The sequence below is a fragment of the Terrapene carolina genome, unplaced genomic scaffold (genome assembly GCF_002925995.2).
Source record: "Terrapene carolina triunguis isolate 2854851 unplaced genomic scaffold, T_m_triunguis-2.0 Scaffold173, whole genome shotgun sequence".
Taxonomy (NCBI): Eukaryota; Metazoa; Chordata; order Testudines; family Emydidae; genus Terrapene; species Terrapene triunguis.
Window position 1 is genome coordinate 818,322 of NW_020664524.1, and position 22,117 is coordinate 840,438.

At 47.9% G+C, this 22,117-nt stretch overlaps 1 protein-coding gene across 4 annotated transcripts in view; it reads left to right on the forward strand.

Moving 5' to 3' along the window:
• Positions 1-22,117, forward strand: part of TRAF3IP1 (TRAF3 interacting protein 1) — a 129,796-nt gene that overhangs the window by 70,715 nt on the left and 36,964 nt on the right. For 3 of the 4 annotated variants that reach the window (XM_026653954.1, XM_026653955.1, XM_026653957.1), the window contains 3 exons: positions 8,009-8,092; positions 16,062-16,182; positions 16,358-16,394. In XM_026653954.1, coding sequence (XP_026509739.1) covers positions 8,009-8,092; positions 16,062-16,182; positions 16,358-16,394 — 242 coding nt within the window. The remainder of the gene's footprint in view (positions 1-8,008; positions 8,093-16,061; positions 16,183-16,357; positions 16,395-22,117) is intronic. The other variant, XM_026653956.1, reaches the window with a different exon arrangement.

Sequence of the window (22,117 nt, forward strand, 5' to 3'; positions counted from 1 at the left end):
AGGGAGCCAATCAGGGCCCGGATTGGAGGGAGCCAATCAGGGCCCGGCTCAGCCCTATAAAAAGGCTGCTCTGAGAGAAGAGAGTAGGGGTATGTCTACACTACGAAATTAGATCGAATTAATAGAAGCCGGTTTTATAGAAATCGGTTGTATACAGCCGATTGTGTGTGTCCCCACATAAAATGCTCTAAGTGCATTAGTTCGGCGGACCGCTTCCACAGTACCGAGGCTAGCGTCGACTTCCGGCGCATTGCACTATGGGTAGCTATCCCACAGTTCCCGCAGTCTCCGCCACCCATTGGAATTATGGGTTGAGATCCCAATGCCCGGATGATGCAAAACAGTGCCGCGGGGGGTTCTGGGTACATGTCGTCAGGTCCCTCCCCCTACGTCACAGCAACGGCAGACAATAGATTCGCGCCTTTTTACCTGGATTACCTGTGCAGACAACATACCACGGCAAGCATGGAGCCCGCTCAGCTCAGCTCACCGTCACCATATGTCATCTAGGTGCCGGCAGACGTGGGACTGCATTGCTACACAGCAGCAGCAGCTAACTGCCTTTTGGCGGTAGACGGTGCAGCATGACTGGTAGCCTTCATTGGCGATCTGGGTGCGGGCAGCTGTGGGGCTGGCAGCCGTAGGGCTGCATTGCACCAGCCCCTTGCCTTTTGGTAGAAGATGGTTTATTACGACTGGTATCCATCGTTGTCGTACTGCAGTGGCTGTCGATCATGGGCACCCGGGCAGACAATGATGGTTATCAGTCGTAGTATGCTATTTTCTGCCACGCGCCCTGTTGGATCATTGCACGTTAGCAGAGTTGTAGTATGCTATTTTCTGCCAAGTGCCCAGTATTGTCTGCTAAGCACCCAGAAGAGGCCGATGGCGATCTGGGTGCTGGCAGACATGGGGCTGGCAGATGTGGGGCTAGATTGCTACACAGCAGCAACCCCTTGCCTTTTGGGCAGTAGATAGTATATTACGATTGGTATCCATCATTGTCATACTGCAGTGGGTATCAGATGGTGCAATAGACCTGAAGGCTTACTGCCAAGCGCCCAGTATTTGCTGCCAAGCACCCAGAAAATGCCAAGGGCTATCAGTCATGCTGCACCGTCGTCTTAAGATGTAAAAAATAGATTTATTCTGTATTCATTTGCTTCCCCCCTCCCTCCCTCCTGTTAAACCCTGGCTTTTGAGTTCAATCTTTGGGGGGGGGGGGGCATTCTGTGTGACAGTTGTTTGTGTTTCTCCCTGATGCAAAGCCACCTTTCTTGATTTTAATTCCCTGTACCTGTACGCCATGTCGTCACTCGCCCCTCCCTCCCTCCCTCCCTCCCTTCTTCCCCTGGTCCATCAGATACTACTTTCGCGCCTTTTTTCAGACCAGACGCCATAGCTAGCACTGGGATCATGGAACCCGCTCAGATCACCGCGGCAATTATGAGCACTATGAACACCACGCGCATTGTCCTGGAGTATATGCAGAGCCAGGACATGCCAAAACAAAACCAGGACCAGGCGAGGAGGAGGAGGAGGCGATTGCAGCGCGTCGACGAGAGTGATGAGGAAATGGACATGGACATAGACCTCTCACAAGGCACAGGCCCCAGCAATGTGGAAATCATGGTGTTCCTGGGGCAGGTTGATGCCGTGGAACGCCGATTCTGGGCCCGGGAAACAAGCACAGGCTGGTGGGACCGCATCGTGCTGCAGGTGTGGGACGATTCCCAGTGGCTGCGAAACTTTCGCATGCGTAAGGGCACTTTCATGGAACTTTGTGACTTGCTTTCCCCTGCCCTGAAGCGCCAGAATACCAGGATGAGAGCAGCCCTCACAGTTGAGAAGCGAGTGGCGATAGCCCTGTGGAAGCTTGCAACACCAGACAGCTACCGGTCAGTCGGGAATCAATTTGGAGTGGGCAAATCTACTGTGGGGGCTGCTGTGATCCAAGTTGCCAGGGCAATGAGAGACCTGGTGATATCAAGGGTAGTGACTCTGGGAAACGTGCAGACCATAGTGGATGGCTTTGCTGCAATGGGATTCCCAAACTGTGGTGGGGCGATAGACGGAACCCATATCCCTATCTTGGCACCGGAGCACCAAGCCACCAAGTACATAAACCGCAAGGGGTACTTTTCAATGCTGCTGCAAGCCCTGGTGGATCACAAGGGACGTTTCACCGACATCAACGTGGGCTGGCCGGGAAGGGTACATGATGCTCGCGTCTTCAGGCACTCTGCTCTGTTTAGAAAGCTGGAGGAAGGGACTTTCTTCCCGGACCAGAAAATAACCGTTGGGGATGTTGAAATGCCTATCGTGATCCTTGGGGACCCAGCCTACCCCTTAATGCCATGGCTCATGAAGCCGTACACAGGCAGCCTGGACAGGAGTCAGGACCTGTTCAACTACAGGCTGAGCAAGTGCCGAATGGTGGTGGAATGTGCATTTGGGCGTTTAAAAGCGCGCTGGCGCAGCTTACTGACTCGCTCAGACCTTAGCAAAAAGAAGATCCCCATTGTTATTGCTGCTTGCTGTGCGCTCTACAATCTCTGTGAGAGTAAGGGGGAGACATTTATGGCTGGGTGGGAGGTAGAGGCAAATCGCCTGGCCGCTGATTACGCGCAGCCAGACACCAGGGCGGTTAGAGGAGCACAGCATGGCGCGGTGCGCATCAGAGAAGCTTTGAAAACCAGTTTTGTGACTGGCCAGGCTACGGTTTGAAACTTCTGTTTGTTTCTCCTTGATGAAATCTCCGCCCCCCCCCCCCCCACCCGGTTAACTCTACTTCCCTGTAAACCTACAACCCCACCCTCCCCTACCCTCCCCCCTTCAAGCACCACTTGCAGAGGCAATAAAGTCATTGTTACTTCACATTCATGCATTCTTTATTACTTCATCACACAACTAGGGGGATAATTGGAAAGGTAGCCCGGGATGGGTGGGGGAGGAGGAAAGGAAAAGGACACACTCCAATTGAAAACTTTAAAACTTATTGCTATGGAAATCATCTAGGGTGGAGTGAGTGGGTGGCCGAAGGCCCCCCCACCGTGTTCTTGGGCGTCTGGGTGAGGAGGCAATGGGACTTGGGGAGGATGGCTGTTGGTTACACAGGGGCTGTAGCGGCGGTCTCTGCTCCTGCTGGCTTTCCTGCAGCTCAACCATATGCTGTAGCATTGGGGAGGAGGGCTGTTGGTTACACAGGGGCTGTAGCGGCGGTCTGTGCTCCTGCTGCCTTTCCTGCAGCTCAACCATACGCTGTAGCATTGGGGAGGAGGGCTGTTGGTTACACAGGGGCTGTAGCGGCGGTCTGTGCTCCTGCTGCCTTTCCTGCAGCTCAACCATACGCTGTAGCATTGGGGAGGAGGGCTGTTGGTTACACAGGGGCTGTAGCGGCGGTCTGTGCTCCTGCTGCCTTTCCTGCAGCTCAACCATACGCTGTAGCATATCAGTTTGATGCTCCAGCAGCCGGAGCATGGACTCTTGCTTTCTGTGTGCAAGCTGACGCCACCTCTCATCTTCAGCCCGCAACTTCCTCTGTTCCTCCTGCGATTCAGCCCGCCACCTCTCCTTCTCAGCCCGCGATTCAGCCCGCCACCTCTCCTCTCGCTCATATTGGGCTTTTCGATAATCAGTCATTGACTGCCTCCACGCATTCTGCTGTGCTCTGTCAGCGTGGGAGGCAGTCTGTAGTTCTGTAAACATTTCGTCACGTGTCCTTCGCTTACGTTTTCGAATATTCACTAGCCTCTGCGAAGGAGAGACATGTGCAGCTGGTGGATGAGAAGGGAGAGGTGGTTAAAAAAGATACATTTTAGAGAACAATGGGTACACTCTTTTATGTTACATTTTGCTGTTCACATTACACAGCAGATGTGCTTTCGTTACAAGGTCGCATTTTTCCTCTTATATGGAGGGCCTGCCTGTTTGGTGTGAGAGATCACTCACGCAGTGCCTGGTCACAGATTTCAGCTTGCAGGCAGCCATGGTAAGACACAGTCTTTTGGCTTTTTTAACCTTCTTAACATCTGGGGATGGTTTCAAAGAGTACTGCTATCATTAACCATACCAAGGACCCGTTGGGTTGGCCATTTAAAATGGGTTTGCGATGTAAAAGGAGGGGCTGCGGTTTCAGGGTTAACATGCAGCACAAACCCAACTAATTCCACTCCACCCCCCACCCAATTCTCGGATGATCACTTCACCCCTCCCCTCACCGCGTGGCTAACAGCGGGGAATATTTCTGTTCAGCAGACCAGGAAGGGGCACCTCTGAATGTCCCCTTAATAAAATTGCCCCATTTTAACCAGGTGACCGTGAATGATATCACTCTCCTGAGGATAACAAAGAGCGATAAGGAATGGATGTTGTCTGCATGCCAGCAAACACCGGGACCATACGCTGCCATGCTTTGTTATGCAATGATTCCAGACTACGTGCTACTGGCCTGGCGTGGTAAAGTGTCCTACCATGGCGGACGGGATAAGGCAGCCCTCCCCAGAAACCTTTTGCAAAGGCTTTGGGAGTACATGAAGGAGAGCTTTCTGGAGATGTCCCTGGAGGATTTCCGCTCCATCCCCATACACGTTAACAGACTTTTCCAGTAGCTGTACTGGCCGCGATTGCCAGGGCAAATTAATCATTAATCATTAAACACGCTTGCTTTTAAACCATGTGTAATATTTACAAAGGTACACTCACCAGAGGTCCCCTGTGTGCCCTCAGGGTCTTGGGTGAGTTCGGGGGTTACTGGTTCCAGGTCCAGGGTGATAAACATATCCTGGCTGTTGGGGAAACTGGTTTCTCCGCTTCCTTGCTGCTGTGAGCTATTTACATTATCTTCATGCTCATCTTCCTCATCCCCAGAACCCGCTTCCCTGTGTCTTTCCCCAGTGAGGGACTCATAGCACATGGTTGGGGTAGTGGTGGCTGCACCCCCTAGAATGGCATGCAGCTCCGCGTAGAAGCGGCATGTTTGCGGCTCAGCCCCGGACCTTCCGTTTGCCTCTCTGGCTTTGTGGTAGGCTTGCCTTAGCTCCTTAATTTTCACGCGGCACTGCTGTGCGTCCCTGTTATGGCCTCTGTCCTTCATGGCCCTGGAGACCTTTTCTAATATTTTGCCATTTCGTTTACTGCTTCGGAGTTCGGCCAGCACTGATTCATCTCCCCATATGGCGAGCAGATCCCGAACCTCCCGTTCTGTCCATGCTGGAGCTCTTTTGCGATCCTGGGACTCCATCACGGCTACCTGTGCTGATGAGCGACCTGTGCTCTCCACGCTGAGCAAACAGGAAATGAAATTCAAACGTTCGCGGGGCTTTTCCTGTCTACCTGGCCAGTGCATCTGAGTTGAGAGTGCTGTCCAGAGCGGTCACAATGAAGCACTGTGGGATAGTTCCCGGAGGCCAATAACGTCAAATTCCGTCCACACACACCCAATTCCGACCCCCTAAGGCCGATTTTATCGCTAATCCCCTCGTCGGAGGTGGTGTTAAGAAACCGGTTTAAAGGGCCCTTTAAGTCGAAAGAAAGGGCTTCGTCGTGTGAACGTGTCCAGGCTTAATTCGATTTAACGCGGCTAAAGTCGACCTAAACTCGTAGTGTAGACCAGGCCTGAGTCTGTCCCAGACCTTCAGGGAGGAAGGTCTGTCTCCTGAGCAGGAGACCAGCACCCAGGACAGCGTAGTGCTGGGCAGGCTCAGGGAAGCAGAGTGGAGCTTCAGCCTGATACCTGCCAGACTGCCGGCCCTGAGTAGAAGGGCCTAGAGGGTGCAATGGGGTCAGAGGGGAAGTGACCTAGGGAAGGCTGAAGGCAAGGGGACAGAAGGAGGGCCGAGAGGCTGCCGTTAGAGGGTCCCTGGGTCGGGACCCAGAGTAGCGGTCAGGCCTGGGTCCCCCCCTTTCCCGCTTGTGCTGCACCGGGCCATGGAGCAGTGGCCGAGTCAGGCTGCAACCTGCCCCCTGACGTAAGAGGGGCTAGACTTGGGGGGTTGTGGCAGGCCGCTGAGGCCAGTGCAAAGACTCCTGTTAACCCCCCCCGGAAGGCGGTGTGGATGGACTAAGGGGCACTGCCGGAGGGCAGTGGTCCGGAAGAGGATGCCGCAAGCCCGAGAGCGAAGCGGGTCTACACGCCAACCGAGGGCGAGACAACGGACGGGACACCACCAGGAGGAGGCGCTCCACTGGACAGAGCTAATTCCCGAGACAACCAGTAGAAGGCGCCAGGTGGTGAGACCCAACCCTGTCACATATCTACAAAAAAAAACCTGATTCAAAAACAAAACAATGTAAAATTTTAGATCCTGCAAGTCCACTCAGTCCTGCTTCTTGTTCAGCCAATCGCTCAGACAAACAAGTTTGGTTACATTTGCAGGAGATAATGCTGCCCGCTTCTTGTTTACAATGTCACCTGAAAGTGAGAACAGGCATTCTTGTGGCACTGTTGTAGCCGGCGTCGCAAGATATTTACGTGCCAGATGTACTAAAGATTCATATGTCCCTTCATGCTTCAGCCACCATGCTGATGATGGGTTCTGCTCAATAAAAATTCAAAGCAGTGCGGACCGACACATGTTCATTTTCATCATCTGAGTCAGATGCCACCAGCAGAAGGTTGATTTTTCTTTTTTGATAGTTCAGGTTCTGTAGTTTCTGCATCGGAGTGTTGCTCTTTTAAGACTTCTGAAAGCATGTTCCACACCTCGTCCCTCTCAGATTTTGGAAGGCACTTCAGATTCTTAAACCTTGGGTCAAGTGTTGTAGCTATCTTTAGAAATCTCACATTGGTACCTTCTTTTTGTTTTGTCAAATCTGCAGTGAAAGTGTTCTTAAAATGAACAACATGTGGTACGTCATCATCCAAGACTGCTATAACATGAAATATATGGCAGAACACAGGTAAAACAGAGCAGGAGGCATACAATTCTCCCTCAAGGAGTTCAGTCACAAATTTAATGAACACATTTTTTTTAACGAGGGTCATCAGCATGGAAGCATGTCGGACACTCTGGAATTGTGGCCTAAGCATGAAGGGGACATATCAGTGTTTAGTACAGGGGTCAGCAACCTTTCAGAAGTGGTGTGCCGAGTCTTCATTTATTCACTCTGATTTAAGGTTTCGCGTGCCAGTAATACATTTTAATGTTTTTAGAAGGTCTCTTTCTATAAGTCTATAATAGATAACTAAACTATTGTTGTATGTAAAGCAAATAAGGTTTTTAAAATGTTTAAGAAGCTTCATTTAAAATTAAGTTAAAATGCAAAGCCCCCCCGGACCGGTGGCAAGGACCCGGGCAGTGAGAGTGCCACTGAAAATCAGCTTGCGTGCCGCCTTCGGCACGCATGCCATGGGTTGCCTACCCCTGGTTTAGTATATCTGTCATGTAAATACCCTGCAATGCCAGCTACAAAAGTGCCATGCAAATGCCTGTTCTCACATTCTGGTGACATTGTAAATAAGAAGAATGCAGCATCATCTCCTGTAAATGTAAACAAACTTGTTTGTCTTCGCTATTGGCTGAACAAGTAGGACTGAGTGGACTTGTAGGCTCTTAAGTTTTACATTGTTTTGTTTTTGAGTGCAGTTATGTAACAAAAAAATCTACATTTGTAAATTGCACTTTCACGACAAAGATTTCATTACAGTACTTGAATGAGGTGAACTGAAAAAAATACTATTTCTTTTGTTTATTTTTACAATGCAAATATTTGTAATGAAAAATAATGTACGCTTTGATTTCAATTACAACACAATACAATATATATGAAAATGTAGAAAAACATCCAAAATATTTAATAAATTTCAGTTGGTATTCTATTGTTTAACAGTGCGATTAAAACTGCGATTAATCCTGATTAATTTTTTAATTGCGATTAATATTTTTGCGTTAATTGCGCGAGTTAACTGTGATTAATCGACAGCCCTACTATAAACTAGTAACTTCCATGGACATGTATTAGTAGTTCGTTTTGCAGGTATAAATGAAAAATCTTTTGTTTATTGTAGAAGACCACCACGTCCCAATAGTGCAAGGCCAGCTCCCCCCCGGATAAAACGACAAGAAAGTGCAGAGGTTTTACTTCCAGAGAGGTAAGGGAAGGGGAGTGAGTGAGTGAGTGAGTGTGTGTGTGTGTGTGTGTGTGTGTGAGAGAGAGAGAGATATGCAGAATAAACATTCCTAGTTATCCCAATGCATCATTTTGTGGTGTGCCATGTGACACTCACCCGTAACAACGATACTAAAATATACACACTGTACATGGCTTCAGCTTAGAAAATTTTAAGATTTGGTATGCTGGTCTTATTGTTTCTGCAGAACCAGTACAAAGTGAAACTGATCTGTGGTATCAGAAGCTTTGAAAAGCAGATAAAATGGTCAGCTGTTGCAAACTCTGGAACAATAAATCTTATAATGCTAATCTAAAATAAGCCCAGAAAAGACCTGTCATGTATGCAGTGAATAGACCATGGCCCCAGAATGCTGAAGGTGCCTTTTGAAACTATTCCTAATTACCAAAATGATAAGCATCTGATAAATGCTAATGTCCTCTAATCCAGAAAAGCAAGTTGGTGGTTAAAAGAAAAAAAAATTATTTCTGTGGCCAAATAAAAGACATGTATGATAACTGTTGTTCTTTGAGATGTGAGTGCGGACATGTATTCCACTCAGGTGTGTGTGCGCCTAGCACTACCTGTAGAAGTGGCATTCATGCCTTTTCCTTCACATCCCTCCCATGGCTATATGGCAGTGCCGTCCCGACCCCCCTTCCCTTTCTTTGCACTGAAACCCCAGGCTGGAGACTCCAGTGCTGAGGGATCAGATGGTGGGCTGTGGAATATATGTATGCACTCTCATCTCGAAGAACAAAAGTTACGATACCGGTAAGTAACAGTCTTTTCTTCTTCAAGTGGTTGCAGACATGTATTCCATTCAGGTGACTCTCAAGCAGTTTGAGCAGCAGGTGGGGGTTCAGAGTCTATTTAAACAGTGACTGCAGAACTGTTGTCCCAAAGTTTTCATCCGATCTCAACGCCGTAGTGATAGCATGATGTTTAGCAAAAGTATGCACAGAAGACCATGTCACTTGCCTGCAGATATCCAGTATTGAAATATCGCTAAGGAATCCAATTGATGTCACTTGATCTCTCATTGAATGAGCCCATAATGACTGAAGGGATGTCATATGAGCAACTTCATGAGTTTAGGTAATACGAGCAGTTATCCACTCGGAAATGGTCTGAGTGGAGACCAGTTGTCCTTTCATCTGCTCAATAGTCGTGATGATGTATAAAACTGTTTAGTCCTTTAATAGATTTCATAGAATATCAGGGTTGGAAGGGACCTCAGGAGGTCATCTAGTCCAACCCCCTGCTCAAAGCAGGACCAATCCCCAGACAGATTTTTGCCCCAGATCCCTAAGTGGCCCCCTCAAGGATTGAGCTCACAACCCTGGGTTTAGCAGGCCAATGCTCAAAACACTGAGCTATCCCTCCCTTCTAAATAGAATGCTAAGCACCGCCTGACATTTAAGGGATATAGATGTTGTTCATCCGCACTTGAATGTGGTTTGGAAAAAAATATAGGTAAGTAAATAACCTGTTTAAAGTGAAATGGAGATACCACTTCGGACAAAATTTTAGATGTGGTCTTAAAGCCACCTTGTTCTTGAAGAATTGAGTGTACAAGGATCTGCCATTAGGGCTTGTATCTTGTTCACTCATCTTGTGGATGTGAGAAGAGAGCCAATAAACATGTTGCTATCGGCTCGAACTGCAGGCCCTTTAGCACCGCCAGCCCCCTGCTAAGGTCCCACAATGGCACAATTTCCTTCACTGGTAGAAAAAGGAGAATAATACCCTTAAAAAAAACCTCACTATCATGGGGTTTGAGAATACCGACTTTCCTTGGATGGGAGGATGGAAAACTGAGATCACAGCCAAATGAGCATTCAGGGAGCTAAAAGCTAGACCCAAAGATGTCAAATGCAGCAAATAATCCAAAAATATCCTGAATCCAAGTTGATATGGGCTGAATTTGCTTGGATGTTGCCCAAATCAAAAATTGTTTCAATTTAGACAAATAGGTGGACCTTGTAACTGGTTTTCTACTACTAAGCAGAATTTCCCTAACTGCTTCCAGGAATTGCCCCTTCTCATTTAGCCCTGCAGCATCCATGCAGTGAGTTGTTGTTCATCTGGCAGTCAGCAGTCTACCTATCTGTGATGAGTCAGCAGGTTGCGAAGAAGAGGGTAGAGACTTGTGAGTTGGAGGGATAGAGTGGTCAGAAAACCAACATGCTTTGGCCATGTTGGTGTGATCAGAATCAGTTTGGTATGTTCCCGTTTGAGCTTGAGGATAAATCTGAGGGATAGGAGGAAAGGCATACATTGGGTCCCTTCTACAATTCACTTGTAACATTTTGGTAAGGGATCCCAGGCCAAGTCCTGCTTGGAAACAGAACTGACATTTCCTGTTGTCCTTTTGTCACAAATAGGTCAATTGAATGGACCTCAGCACACTGTTCTTTAGGGACAACTCGTGGTTGTCCGAGAAAGCCCTGTTGGGCTACTTGGCTAGCTGGTTCTGAGAGCCTGGCAAGTAAGCTGCTGTGGGTATAATACCGTCCTTGATGCAGCGCTGTCAGAACTTTATTGCCTCTTGATAAAGCTGGATGGAGCTGGCTCCCACCTGCTTGCTCATCATTGCAGTAGTATTGTCTGTGAGAATATGAATCGCTGCCCCCAGGAAATGGTTCCGAAAAGCCCAACAGGCATTGTAAGTTGCTTGAAGTTCCAGCATGTTGATATAACAGGAAGGTTCCTGTTCTTACCACAAACCATGAACTTGTAACACTCCTAGATGTAAAAAGCAACAGAGAGTTCTGTGGCACCTTATAGACTAACAGATGTATTGGAGCATAAGCTTTCGTGGGTGAGTATTCCAATACATCTGTTAGTCTATAAGGTGCCACAGGACTCTTAGTCTGGATCTGTAAAAAGCAACAAACACGGCTACTCCTCTGATACTTGATTCCTAGATGTGTTCCCCAACCTATTGTGGAGGCATTGGCAAATACTGTTCTGTTTAGTGGAGGGTGGGCAAAGGGGACTTCCTGACACATGTTGTATTCTGTCTACCATTGTAATGAGTCGCATATCTCTGGCGGCACTCAGACAGTAGTGTCCAGTGGCTAGCAACTCGGGTGATAGTCCTCTTCAGTGGTAGCTGAAGTTAATCTAAGGTGCAGTCTTGCATGTTGCACCATGTACTTGTAGGCTGCTGTATGGTCCAGTAACCTTAGGCTTACCCGGATCATATGTGAAGAATGCGATTGTTGATCCCAATGAAGATGCTGAATTGTCTGGAACCACTGGCATGGGAAAAATGTACTAGATGAATTTGTTGTGACCAAGGATATCAAAGATTGGTCTCATTCCTCCTTTGGACTTGGGGGTCAAGAAATACAGGGACTAAAATCCTTTTCTGGAAAGATGATGAGGAACCTGCTCCATAGCCCCCCAGAGCACACAGGGTTTGTACCTGCCACGAAAGCAATGACTCGTGAGAGGGCTCCCTGAAAAAGTACAGAGTAGGGGGATAGGATCTTAATGGCATAACCCAATCCCATCTCCTGTAGAACCTGTTCCTGAATAGATGGGACTGGGATATGATGATCACAACTGGAGCCATGCTCTCAAAACTTAAGTCAAATAGATTGTCCACTCAGACAGGAGAGGGTGGGTGGTTTGGCTAAAATTAGATCCAGAAACTAACTGTAAGGATGTCTTGGCCACTAACGGGCCTTCTGTAACAAAGGCTTTGAACTCTGTCTGGAGGATTCTGGTAATTTATCCTCAACTTTGGACATAGTGTCCCAGTTCACAAAAACCATACCTTGGCCACAGAGCTTGCTGGTTGGCAATATGCAGTTTGCAAGAATGAAGTCCAATAGATCTCCCTCCCCATCAAATCTAACCTTTTCTGTTGTCTTTCTTTAGGCATAGACATGTATCTCACCTGTCTGTCTCTCTCATTTGCTGCCATCACAACACAGGAATTTGGAGCTGGATGAGGGAAAAAACATTCAAAACCCTGCATAGGCACATAATATCTATTAGTGAGTTTTGTTGTGAGCGTTAACAAAGCCAGGATATTTCATGCAATTTAGCAGGCTGTAATATCACTTTGTTTATAGAGAGTGCTTCTCTCGCAGGAGCCATGGCTGGAGGATATCCAGCAGTTTATGGGTGTTTTTCTGAACAAACTTGGCATGAATACTTAAGGCCAATGCTATGCTTCTGAGCAGATATTATAATGACCTGAAATCCTCCAGTACTGAAGATGAGGACTCTGGTACCATTACATCATCTGGTGATAAGGAGTAAGGTGGAGGTGGGACAAACAGAATTCCTTGTGGGATAGCATCCGACAGTCAGATTCAGGAAGCTCCAATGTAGATGGAACTGCCTCAGCCAGTGGCTGCAGAACCGGTGGTTCCTGGAGGGACGCTACCAACGGTACAGGTGATCGTGCTCTAGAATGAGCAGATGGCTGGGACTTAGCCAACTGGGGGATTTCCAAGAGATTCCATGGAGGCCATTGCAGATAAGGATATGGCATCGGAGACCAGTAGGAACTAAGCCAGGGGCACTTGTCTCTGTGGTGGTAATGGTACCAATCCCAGTACTGACCATGATTCCCATTGTCTCGATGACCTTCAAGATCGAAAGCGATAGGAGGAAGCAGAGTGAGATGCCTCCAAACTCCACTTTGAGGACCCTTCCAGATAATCTGATGGTAGCAGGGGAGCTGCTCCTGATGGGGCCACCAAATGCCCTGCATCATCTGTGTTCCAACCTGACATTGTCATTAGTACAGGAGGAACAGTCAATGGCTTCTGACCACTTGTACCAGCCTCACACTCATATTTGACCCTGGAGCAGGCATTGAAGCTGGTCTCAGGCCTGCCAGATGCAGACTACATTGTAATCAATGTCTGTATAAAAGATTCTGTCCCCATTAGTGACACCCTCAGCGCCAATGAGGAAGACGGCTGCACCTCTGGACCGTAGGTAAACTGCAGGGTGGAGGACGTTGCTGTAAATAACAATAATTCTGCTCCGGTCCAGGTGGAACTGAGAACACCACAGATAACACTACTGCAGTCAATTGTTCCTGAATAAGCAGCAAGTCAGGACAGGCAGGCACAGCAAATCTGTTGCCTGGTATACAATTGGTGTGGAAACAGACAATGTTCCTTGGTACTGGATTCCTCAGATGTCCCCAAGGCAGTACCAGAGTCGACAGTATGGAGTACCCCTGGTCCTGCAATGGAACTGTTGAGAGGGTTGACAGCTGAGCTCTAGCCCACATACCCGCAGACTCACGGTGCTAGTTGGTACTTTCCCTACACAGAGAAGATGAATCTCCTTGTAGTCTGGAATGCCCCCAGTTCATTTCCTGGGTTCATTTTCTTGGGGGACCTGATGAAGGAGAGCATTCCCTCTTCTTTCTGGGCAAGGAATCCGAGCTCAGTCAAGAAGTCAGGTGCTTTTTTAGGAGCCAGACACTCCTTGATTATTCCTGTTACTGAGGCAAGCCTCATGGCCCGCTCAAGAAGCTGCTGCTTTAATCTGAAGTCTCTAGCCACCTGAGTTCTCTTCTTAAAGGAGTTACAGGTGAAGTGCCTTTCCTTCATGTGCCCTTCTCTGAGGCACATAAGTGTGGGTGTTGCTGTTGGGGATGGCTACCCCACAAAAAGGACAATGTTTAAACTACGGGAGAGCATCCCGCTGGGAAAAACTACCTATCTAACTACTACAAACTAAAAGTACTACTACTAACTACAGTAAAACCTGCTAAGAGTGACTACTCGTGAGAGTTAGCAAAAGTGGTCGCTTGTAAGAGGTGGTCTCTCTACAAAGGTTTGCACACCGGAGAGCAGCAGCTGCTGGAAGTAAGGAAGATTGGTTTCTTCTACAGGTTTGTTTTTATAGATAGGAGTAAGAAAATGTGGTCGCTGGTTGCAGATGACAGGTCATTGCTCTTCACATTTTCTTCACAGTTAAATTATAGGGGGGAAAAACATTCCGTGGTCTGTGCAAGTAGTCACTTGTGACAGGTGGTCTCTCTTCAGAAGTGGTTGCTAAGGCAGGTTTTACTGTTGTGACAAAGTTCCTCCTCTATCTTGGTGGGTCCTGCGCTTATTGGCGGATTTTCCTGCCTCAGAGATTCACCATGTGGTTTGGGGAACAGCCCAGAGACCTTCCCCTCTGGAAGAACCCACAGTCCAGGTCAATTGGGAGGTTTGGGGGGAACCCGGGTCTGCCCTCTACTCCGGGTTCCAGCCCAGGGCCCTGTGGACTGCAGCTGTCTATAGTGCCTCCTGTAACTGCTGCATGACAGCTACAACTCCCTGGGCTACTTCCCCATGGCCTCCTCCAAAAACCTTCCTTATTCTCACCACAGGACCTTCCTCCTGGTGTCTGATAACGCTTGTGCTCCTCAGTCCTCCAGCAGCACACCCTCTCACTCTCAGCTTCTTGCGCCTCTTGCTCCCAGCTCCTCACACTCGCCCCACAAACTGAAGTGAGCTTCTTTTAAAACCCAGGTGCCCTGATTAGCCTGCCTTAATTGATTCTAGCAGCTTCTTCTTAATTGGCTCCAGGTGTCCTAATTAGCCTGCCTGCCTTAACTGGTTCTAGCAGGTTCCTGATTACTCTAGTGCAGCCCCTGCTCTGGTCACTCAGGGAACAGAAAACTACTCATCCAGTGACCAGTATATTTGCCCTCTACCAGACTCCTGTACCCCACTGGTCTGGGTCTGTCACATTGTGTATATACAAAAAAGATAACCGAAAACAGTGAAGGCAAGTGTGAGGTAAGGTCACACCAAGTGCTAGCTGCTGGCGGTAGGAAGGAACTAAGCGGGGGGGTGTCGCTGCCCTTACATAATCATGGTGGCCGGGGGGCACTGACAAAAAGGGCATAAGTGCCGCCCCTACAGTTACTGCTAGGCAAAATTCTCTAACTTCGGTGAGCTGTGCATGCGCACACCTGAAACGAATGTCTTTAACCACTCGAAGAAGAACCTGAATGCCTGGCCAGTACCTCTGTCTTCATAGATTCATATATTCCAAGGCTCTGAGTAAGTTTCCCAAACCTGAGGAAGAGCTCTCTGTAAATTGGAAAGCATGTCTCTCTCTCACCAACAGAAGTTGGTCCAATAAAATATATTACTTCACCCACCTTGTCTCTCTGATATCCTTGGACCAAAACGGCTACCGCAACACTGCATAAAACAGGCCATAGAACTTCCCAAAACATTCTTAGAGAATATCTTTTAGAAAAACATCCAGTCCTGATTTAAAAATTGCCAGCGATGGAGAATCCACCACAACTCTTGTTCAATTGTTCCAGTGGTTAATTACTCTCACCAGTAAGAATTTTCACCTTAATACTGCCAGTCTATATTTATCTAGCTTCAGCTTCCAGCTATTGGATCTTTCTCTACTAGATTGAAGAGCCTGGTATTAAATATTTGTTCCCTGTGGAGATACTTATAGACTGCAAATTAAAGTTGGGCTACAATTGAAAATGGCATAAATTAGATTAGGAAGTAGAACAGTAGAACCTCAGAATTACAAACACTAGAGTTACGAACTGACCAGTCAACCACCCACCTCATTTGGAACCGGAAGTACGCAATCAGGCAGCAGCAGAGACGAAAAAAGCAAATACAGTACAGTACTGTGCTAAATGTAAACTACTAAAAAAAAAAAAAAGGAAAGTTTAAAAAAAAAAATTGACTAGCCAAGGAAACTGTTCCTGTGCTTGCTTCATTTAAATTCAGATGGTTAAAATCAGTGTTTTTCAACAATCCTAACGTTTTGTTCAGAGTCACGAACATTTCAGAGTTGTGAACAACCTCCATTCCCAAGGGGTTTGTAACTCTGAGGTTCTGCTGTATTAGAGAGAGAGGTGTGTGCTCTCTTCAGTTATGGACAACATTTGGTCAACATTTCTGTATGGTTTAAATTTCCATTGTCTTTCTTTCAGGAATGGCAGTGGTAAACCCGTCTCAAATGTGATCATAGACAAACAGAATTCTGATGATGAAGATGATCAGTTTGTAGTGGAGGCAGCACCACAGCTACCTGAAATGCCAGAAATGGAAACGGTCTGTTAATATAACAAAAACCCAGCATTTTTGTTCAAATGTGTGTTCAGAGTTCCCTTAATGCTGTCCAATTTTTTTTTATTTGAGCAGTTTCTTATCTGGGATGCATGCATGCTTTAGATCACAGGGATATAAACTTCCTTACAACTAAAAGCTTTTACTTTTTCTTATGTAGGAGCCAATAGTGGAGCTGGATGGTGATGAGAAGCATGGTAAGTTTCTCTGGCTCTTCTCTGTTCTTCTGTGATTCATACTCTACACAGGATGTAAAAGAATCTTAAATAGATAATGGGAATAACATTTCTTGATCATGATTTGATCTTGCATCTTGAGGGTATGTACTTCTAATTTATGCAATAACTTTAAAAAACAAAAATACAGAAACAAGCTATATAGCAAAAGCAATCTGTTCTTATTGTAACAGGGAAGCAGGATCTACAATCCAGGTAGGGATACAGATCTGTTAATGCATCCTGTTAGCAAGAGTTTAGAACCCTGCTGAGTAAATTCTGCTAACTTATTATGGTAGGTACAGCTGGTAAAGTCCATGGAGAACCAGCATATTATCAGATCAAAGTGAAACTGAACTTTGGTATCAGTATGTGTTTGCTGCCAAGTTTTAAAGAACTGGCAGAAATCACTGACTAAGCACCTTGAACCAAAGTTTGTTGACGTGCTCAACCAGCTTTTTACAGCAATAGCCTCAGGTGCAGAAAGAATATTTTCTTCATTTCAGTTTATTCAGCTGGTTCAATTCAATGACTAATTCACTCATAGTTGAGAAACTGGTTATGAGTTGAAAAAGCGGAGAAGTTTGTTTTCCTTCCCTAATCTATGAATAAAAACTACGGATGAAAGGATAAGATCTACTAATTCTAAAATCTTGAAGGACATGGTGACCAGAAACAATTTGTTCTCTTCATTAATTACAGATAATACTTCCCTTTGTTTATTAAATTAGTTTTAAATGCAAAACATCTTTGATAAACATTTTTTCTTACATATCAGCACGTTTAAAGTAATTTCATTTAATAAATAAAATGCCTTTTTTGTACATTTTTAATTGAATTTGAATTTCCATCCAAATAGAGATTGACACACATTTCAAGTAAAAAAAAATTATTCATCATCTAGCAAATAAGAAATGCATCATTCACATTCACCATTTTCTAACATAAAATATAAAACTTAAGAATCTAAATACATATAAGTTAAACTATATAATTGCTTAAATAAATGTGTATAATATAGTATATGCTCCTGGTTAGCAAAATAAGCACCAAAGTTAGGAGAATGGCTATATTTAGTTGCAAATCAACATGTTTTAATGGTTACCAACCAATGAGAATCAACCTTTCTCTTTAGGAAGATAACTAAAAAGTACAAATGCAAAACAGTATTAAAACCGAAGATTTAAATCATGGTTTCCTATTTTGATTATTTAAATCCTGATTAAAATTGGTGATTTAAATCAATCCACCAGGCAGCTAGGCTTAATTAGTTTTGTTTTGCAGTTGTGACTAAGGCCTGGTCTACACTACCCCCCCACTTCGGACTAAGGTACGCAAATTCAGCTACGTTAATAACGTAGCTGAATTCGAAGTACCTTAGTCCGAACTTACCGCGGGTCCAGACGCGGCAGGAAGGCTCCCCCGTCGATGCCGCGTACTCCTCTCGCCGAGCTGGAGTACCGGCGTCGACGGCGAGCACTTCCGGGATCGATTTATTGCGTCTAAACCAGACGTGATAAATCGATCCCAGAACATCGATTGCCTGCCGCCGGACCCTCCGCTAAGTGTAGACGTACCCTGAGTTACCAGTAAAGCAAAGCCCAAGAAGGAGCTAAGTTTGGTATTATTATACAGCCCATGTAGACTTTCTTTTGAGTGTGGTCGGAACTGTCAGGTCACACTGATATAATAAGCAGCACATGTTATCAGGAACTAAGCCTGTTGTCCTTTTAAATTATAATAATGCTGAATAGAAACTTAACTTCTGAGAAGTGTCTCCTGAAAAACAATGATCTAGATATGAGTTCTAATCTGAGCTCTACCACTGATCCATTTTGTGGCCTTGAGTGAGTCACTTAACTTCTGTCTCTGCCTATCAGGGACTGTGGTTTTGTGATTGCGGTAAGCCACCAAGGGGTAAATTCCCATTTTACATTGAGATAGTGCATGTACATTGGAGTTTTGCATCAGTGTAGCTACCCCAATACAAATATCTCTATATAGACAGGCCTTGGGATTGGAATGAGGATTGCCTAGTTTACAAAAGCTCCAGTTCAGCAAAGCACTTAAGCTTTTGAAAATTTTACCTCCCATGCTTAAGTGCCTAAGGGCTTGCCCACACTTAAAACGCTACAGCGGCATAGCTGCACTGTTGTAATTCTTCAGTGTAGAGACTACCTACTCCGATAGGAGGGACTGCACAGCAGAGGTAATCCACCTCCCTCAGAGGCGGTAGCTAGGTCGACTTAGCAATGTCTACATGGGGACTTAGGCCTGGTCTACACTACAGAATTAGGTCAACATAAGGCAGCTTATGTCGACCTATTTATTTCAGTGTCCATACTACAGCCTTGTTCCCGCTGATCTAAGTGCCCTGCTACACCTACATAATAACGCCACCTCCACAAGAGGCGTAGGGCTTATGTCGATGTAGTTAGGGCAATGCAGTATCCGCGTGGACACTGTGAGTTACTTACATTGGCTGTTGGCTGTCATTCTTGTCAATTTCATGGCTCCATGCTGGAGCCGTGAAACTGACAAGAAAACTGCTCACAGCTTGAGCTATTACCCAAGGGTGGGTGGGTGGCTCCAGCTAGAGCCTGGCTGTCCCCCAGGCTCCTGTCCCCCAGTCCAACTGCTGCGCTGGCTCTCTGCCAGGAGCCCCGCGACACCAAGGCTCCCAGCTCGCCTCCCCCACCCTCCCCCGACACACTGGGCTCTCAGCTCCCCGCTGGGAACCTGGCAGCCACCCAGGCTCTAAGCGAGGAGCTCCAAGTGGGGAGCGGGGAGCCAAGAGCATGGGGCGGGCGGGGGGGGGAGGCTGGGGCAGATGGGCTCCCAGCAGGGAGCTACGCAGAGCTGAGATCCTGGGCTCTCAGTCCCCCTTAAGTGTTCCTGGTGAGGAAGCACACTACCAACAGAAGGAGGACAGTGTGGACATGAACCACTGCAGTAATTGCTGCGGTAGCTGTAAGTCAACCTAAAATAGTTGGTAGTGTAGATATGCCTTTAGATCGGCTTAACTAAACCGCTCAGGGTTGTGGATTTTTCACACCCGAGTGACATAGTTATGCCAACCTAATTTTCTGCTATAGACCAGGCCTAACTCCTGCTGGTACTTAGGCGTCTAAGTCACTTAAATGCTTTTGAAAATGTTATCCATACTTAAATGCTTAGGTCTCATTGATTTCACATGCTTAAGTGCTTAGCTGAATCAGGGCTAAAACTAGCTAATGTTCGCATAGCGCTTTGAAAACATAACATACTATCTAGGTATCAAGTAGTGTGGTTGTTTCTCACAGCCATAAGAATGTTATGTTAGAAGTGTGAGAAAAGATGAGAAAAATCATTTGGGAACTGATTCTGGGCTAGCCCAGCAATCTGCAGGGAGTTAGTTTCAGACTTCATATTCAGTAGCCCAGCATGGTCTGTGTGTGACCACTTCAGTTAACAGGAAAAATGAGTTCTTCGAGTGATTGTTCATGTCCATTCCAAGCCAGTGTGTGTGCGCCGCGTGCACGCCAGCCGGAAGATTTTACTATAGCAGCGTCTGTAGGGTCGGCTTCGGCGCCCCCTGGAGTGGCGCCTTCATGGCGCTGTATATAGGGGCCAGCCGACCCCCCACCCCCTCAGTTCCTTCTTACCGCCGGTGACGGCTAGCTGGAACTTCGCTTGCTCTTCAACAATCGTGGCAGTGTTCCGTCGTTGTAAATAGTTAGTTAATTTGTTGTTTAGTGTTAACTTAGATATTAGTTGGGGGGTTTTCCCCAAGTTTTCGTCGCCCCACTGGGGCATGCCCGGGTCCCGAGGGTTCAAACTCTGCCGGGACTGCGGGAAATTCATGCCGAAGAGTGACCCGCACTCTTCGTGCTTGAGGTGCCTAGGGGAGAGCCACCAAAGAGATAGGTGCAGTATCTGCAGGGTTTTTTGCCCCAGGATTCTCAAAGATAGAGAGCAGAGACTTAAAGTCCTCCTAATGGAGGCGGCCCTGCGGCCGCAATCAAATCCCGGGCCTACCGAGCCGGCACCGAGCACTTCATCCTCGGTGCGCAGTGCCCCGGCACCGGAGATAAGTCGTGAGGCCAAGGCCCCCAAACCCTGGCACCGGAGAGAGTCAGCGCACAAGAAACCATCCTCGATGAGACACCGTTCCCCATCGCCAGTGCCGGTTAAAAGGAACAGGCCGGTGAGGGAACACTCTCCCCATCGGGACTCTAAAGGGCCGGCGCCGTCCACGAGTGCTACAGGACAATTCGCGCCGCAGACCCATCCGGCCATCCCGTTGACTCCCGCCCCGGAGAGGGTACGGTCAAATCCGGAAAAGCCTAGATCCACGGACATGATGGAGGAAGTGCGCCTCCCATCGACGCCGGAGGCGTTCGAGGCCGCTTCAGACCTCTTGAGCCTCCCGGTGCCGGCGTCGCCGCACCGGTGCAAAGAACCTCCGGCTACCGCTCGGCCCCATTATCAATCTAGGGGCAAACCGGCAATGCTCTCGCCGTGCTCCCCGCGCCGCGCCACTCTAGTGGCACCGGTGCAGACAGCACCCTCTACGGCGACAGTGGGTACCGCGCCTCCTATGTCCTACTCAGAGACTTTGGACTCGGAGGTGGACTCGTACCGCTCTAACAGATCGAGGAGTAGGCGATCGTCCTCGCGTACGAGTACCCAGCCGTACCCACCGCAGTGGCAACAGCAGTGGCAACCACCCCAGGGCCGTTCTGGACGCCGTGGGCCTACCGCCAGTCAGTGGGTCAGGCGTATGGACCCCGCTCACGAGCCATATCTGTCTCTTCGACGTCGGCGGCACCGCCGCTAATGCCACCACCACCTGACAGGAGTGTGCCACAAAGGGACACGGCACCACCTAGCCAAACAACGGCACCAACGGGGACCTTGCTCCCAACACCGCAGGCACTGTCCAGCACACCTCATCGCTCGGTGTCAACCCCGGTACCGGCCGCGGTGCCGCATCCCGAGTCTGCACTGGCTGCGCAGCCTAAGTACCGTGTGCCGCAGGCCCTCGTAGAGGGAGAGGGGGTAGATGAAGGCCCTCTTCAAGGGATCTCTTCCTCCACATCTCCGGATGAGGAAGTAGCAGGAACTTCAGCGGCACCGGCCCTAGAGGACAATAGGATCCTCCAACAACTGCTTACTCGAGCAGCCCAAAGCCTCTCGATCCAGACTGAGGAGATCGAGGTGGACACGGATCCGGTGATTGATATCCTGACCCCGTCAGGCCCATCCAGGGTAGCCCTGCCTCTCATAAAGACCATTACGGACACAACCCGCACCTTGTGGCAAACCCCAGCCTCATTGGCCCCTACGGCCAAAAGGACTGAGAGGCGATATTTCATTCCAACCAAGGGCTATGAACATCTTTATACACACCCTCCCCCGGACTCCCTAGTGGTGGATGCTGCCAACCAGAGGGAACGCCAGGGTTTCAAGGGGCTACACCTAAAAATAGAGGCCAAAAAGTTGGACCTGTTCGGGCGCAAGGTATATTCAACGGGGGGCCTGCAGTTGTGCATTGCCAATCAGCAAGCCATAGTGAGCCGGTATGGACACAACACGTGCTCGGCTTTGTCTAGGTTCACGGACCTCCTTCCGCAGGAGTCGCGAACCGAGTTTTCAGCCCTGGTTGAAGAGGGGAGATTGATTACCCGGGCTTCCCTCCAGGCGGCCTTGGCCGCGGCCGATTC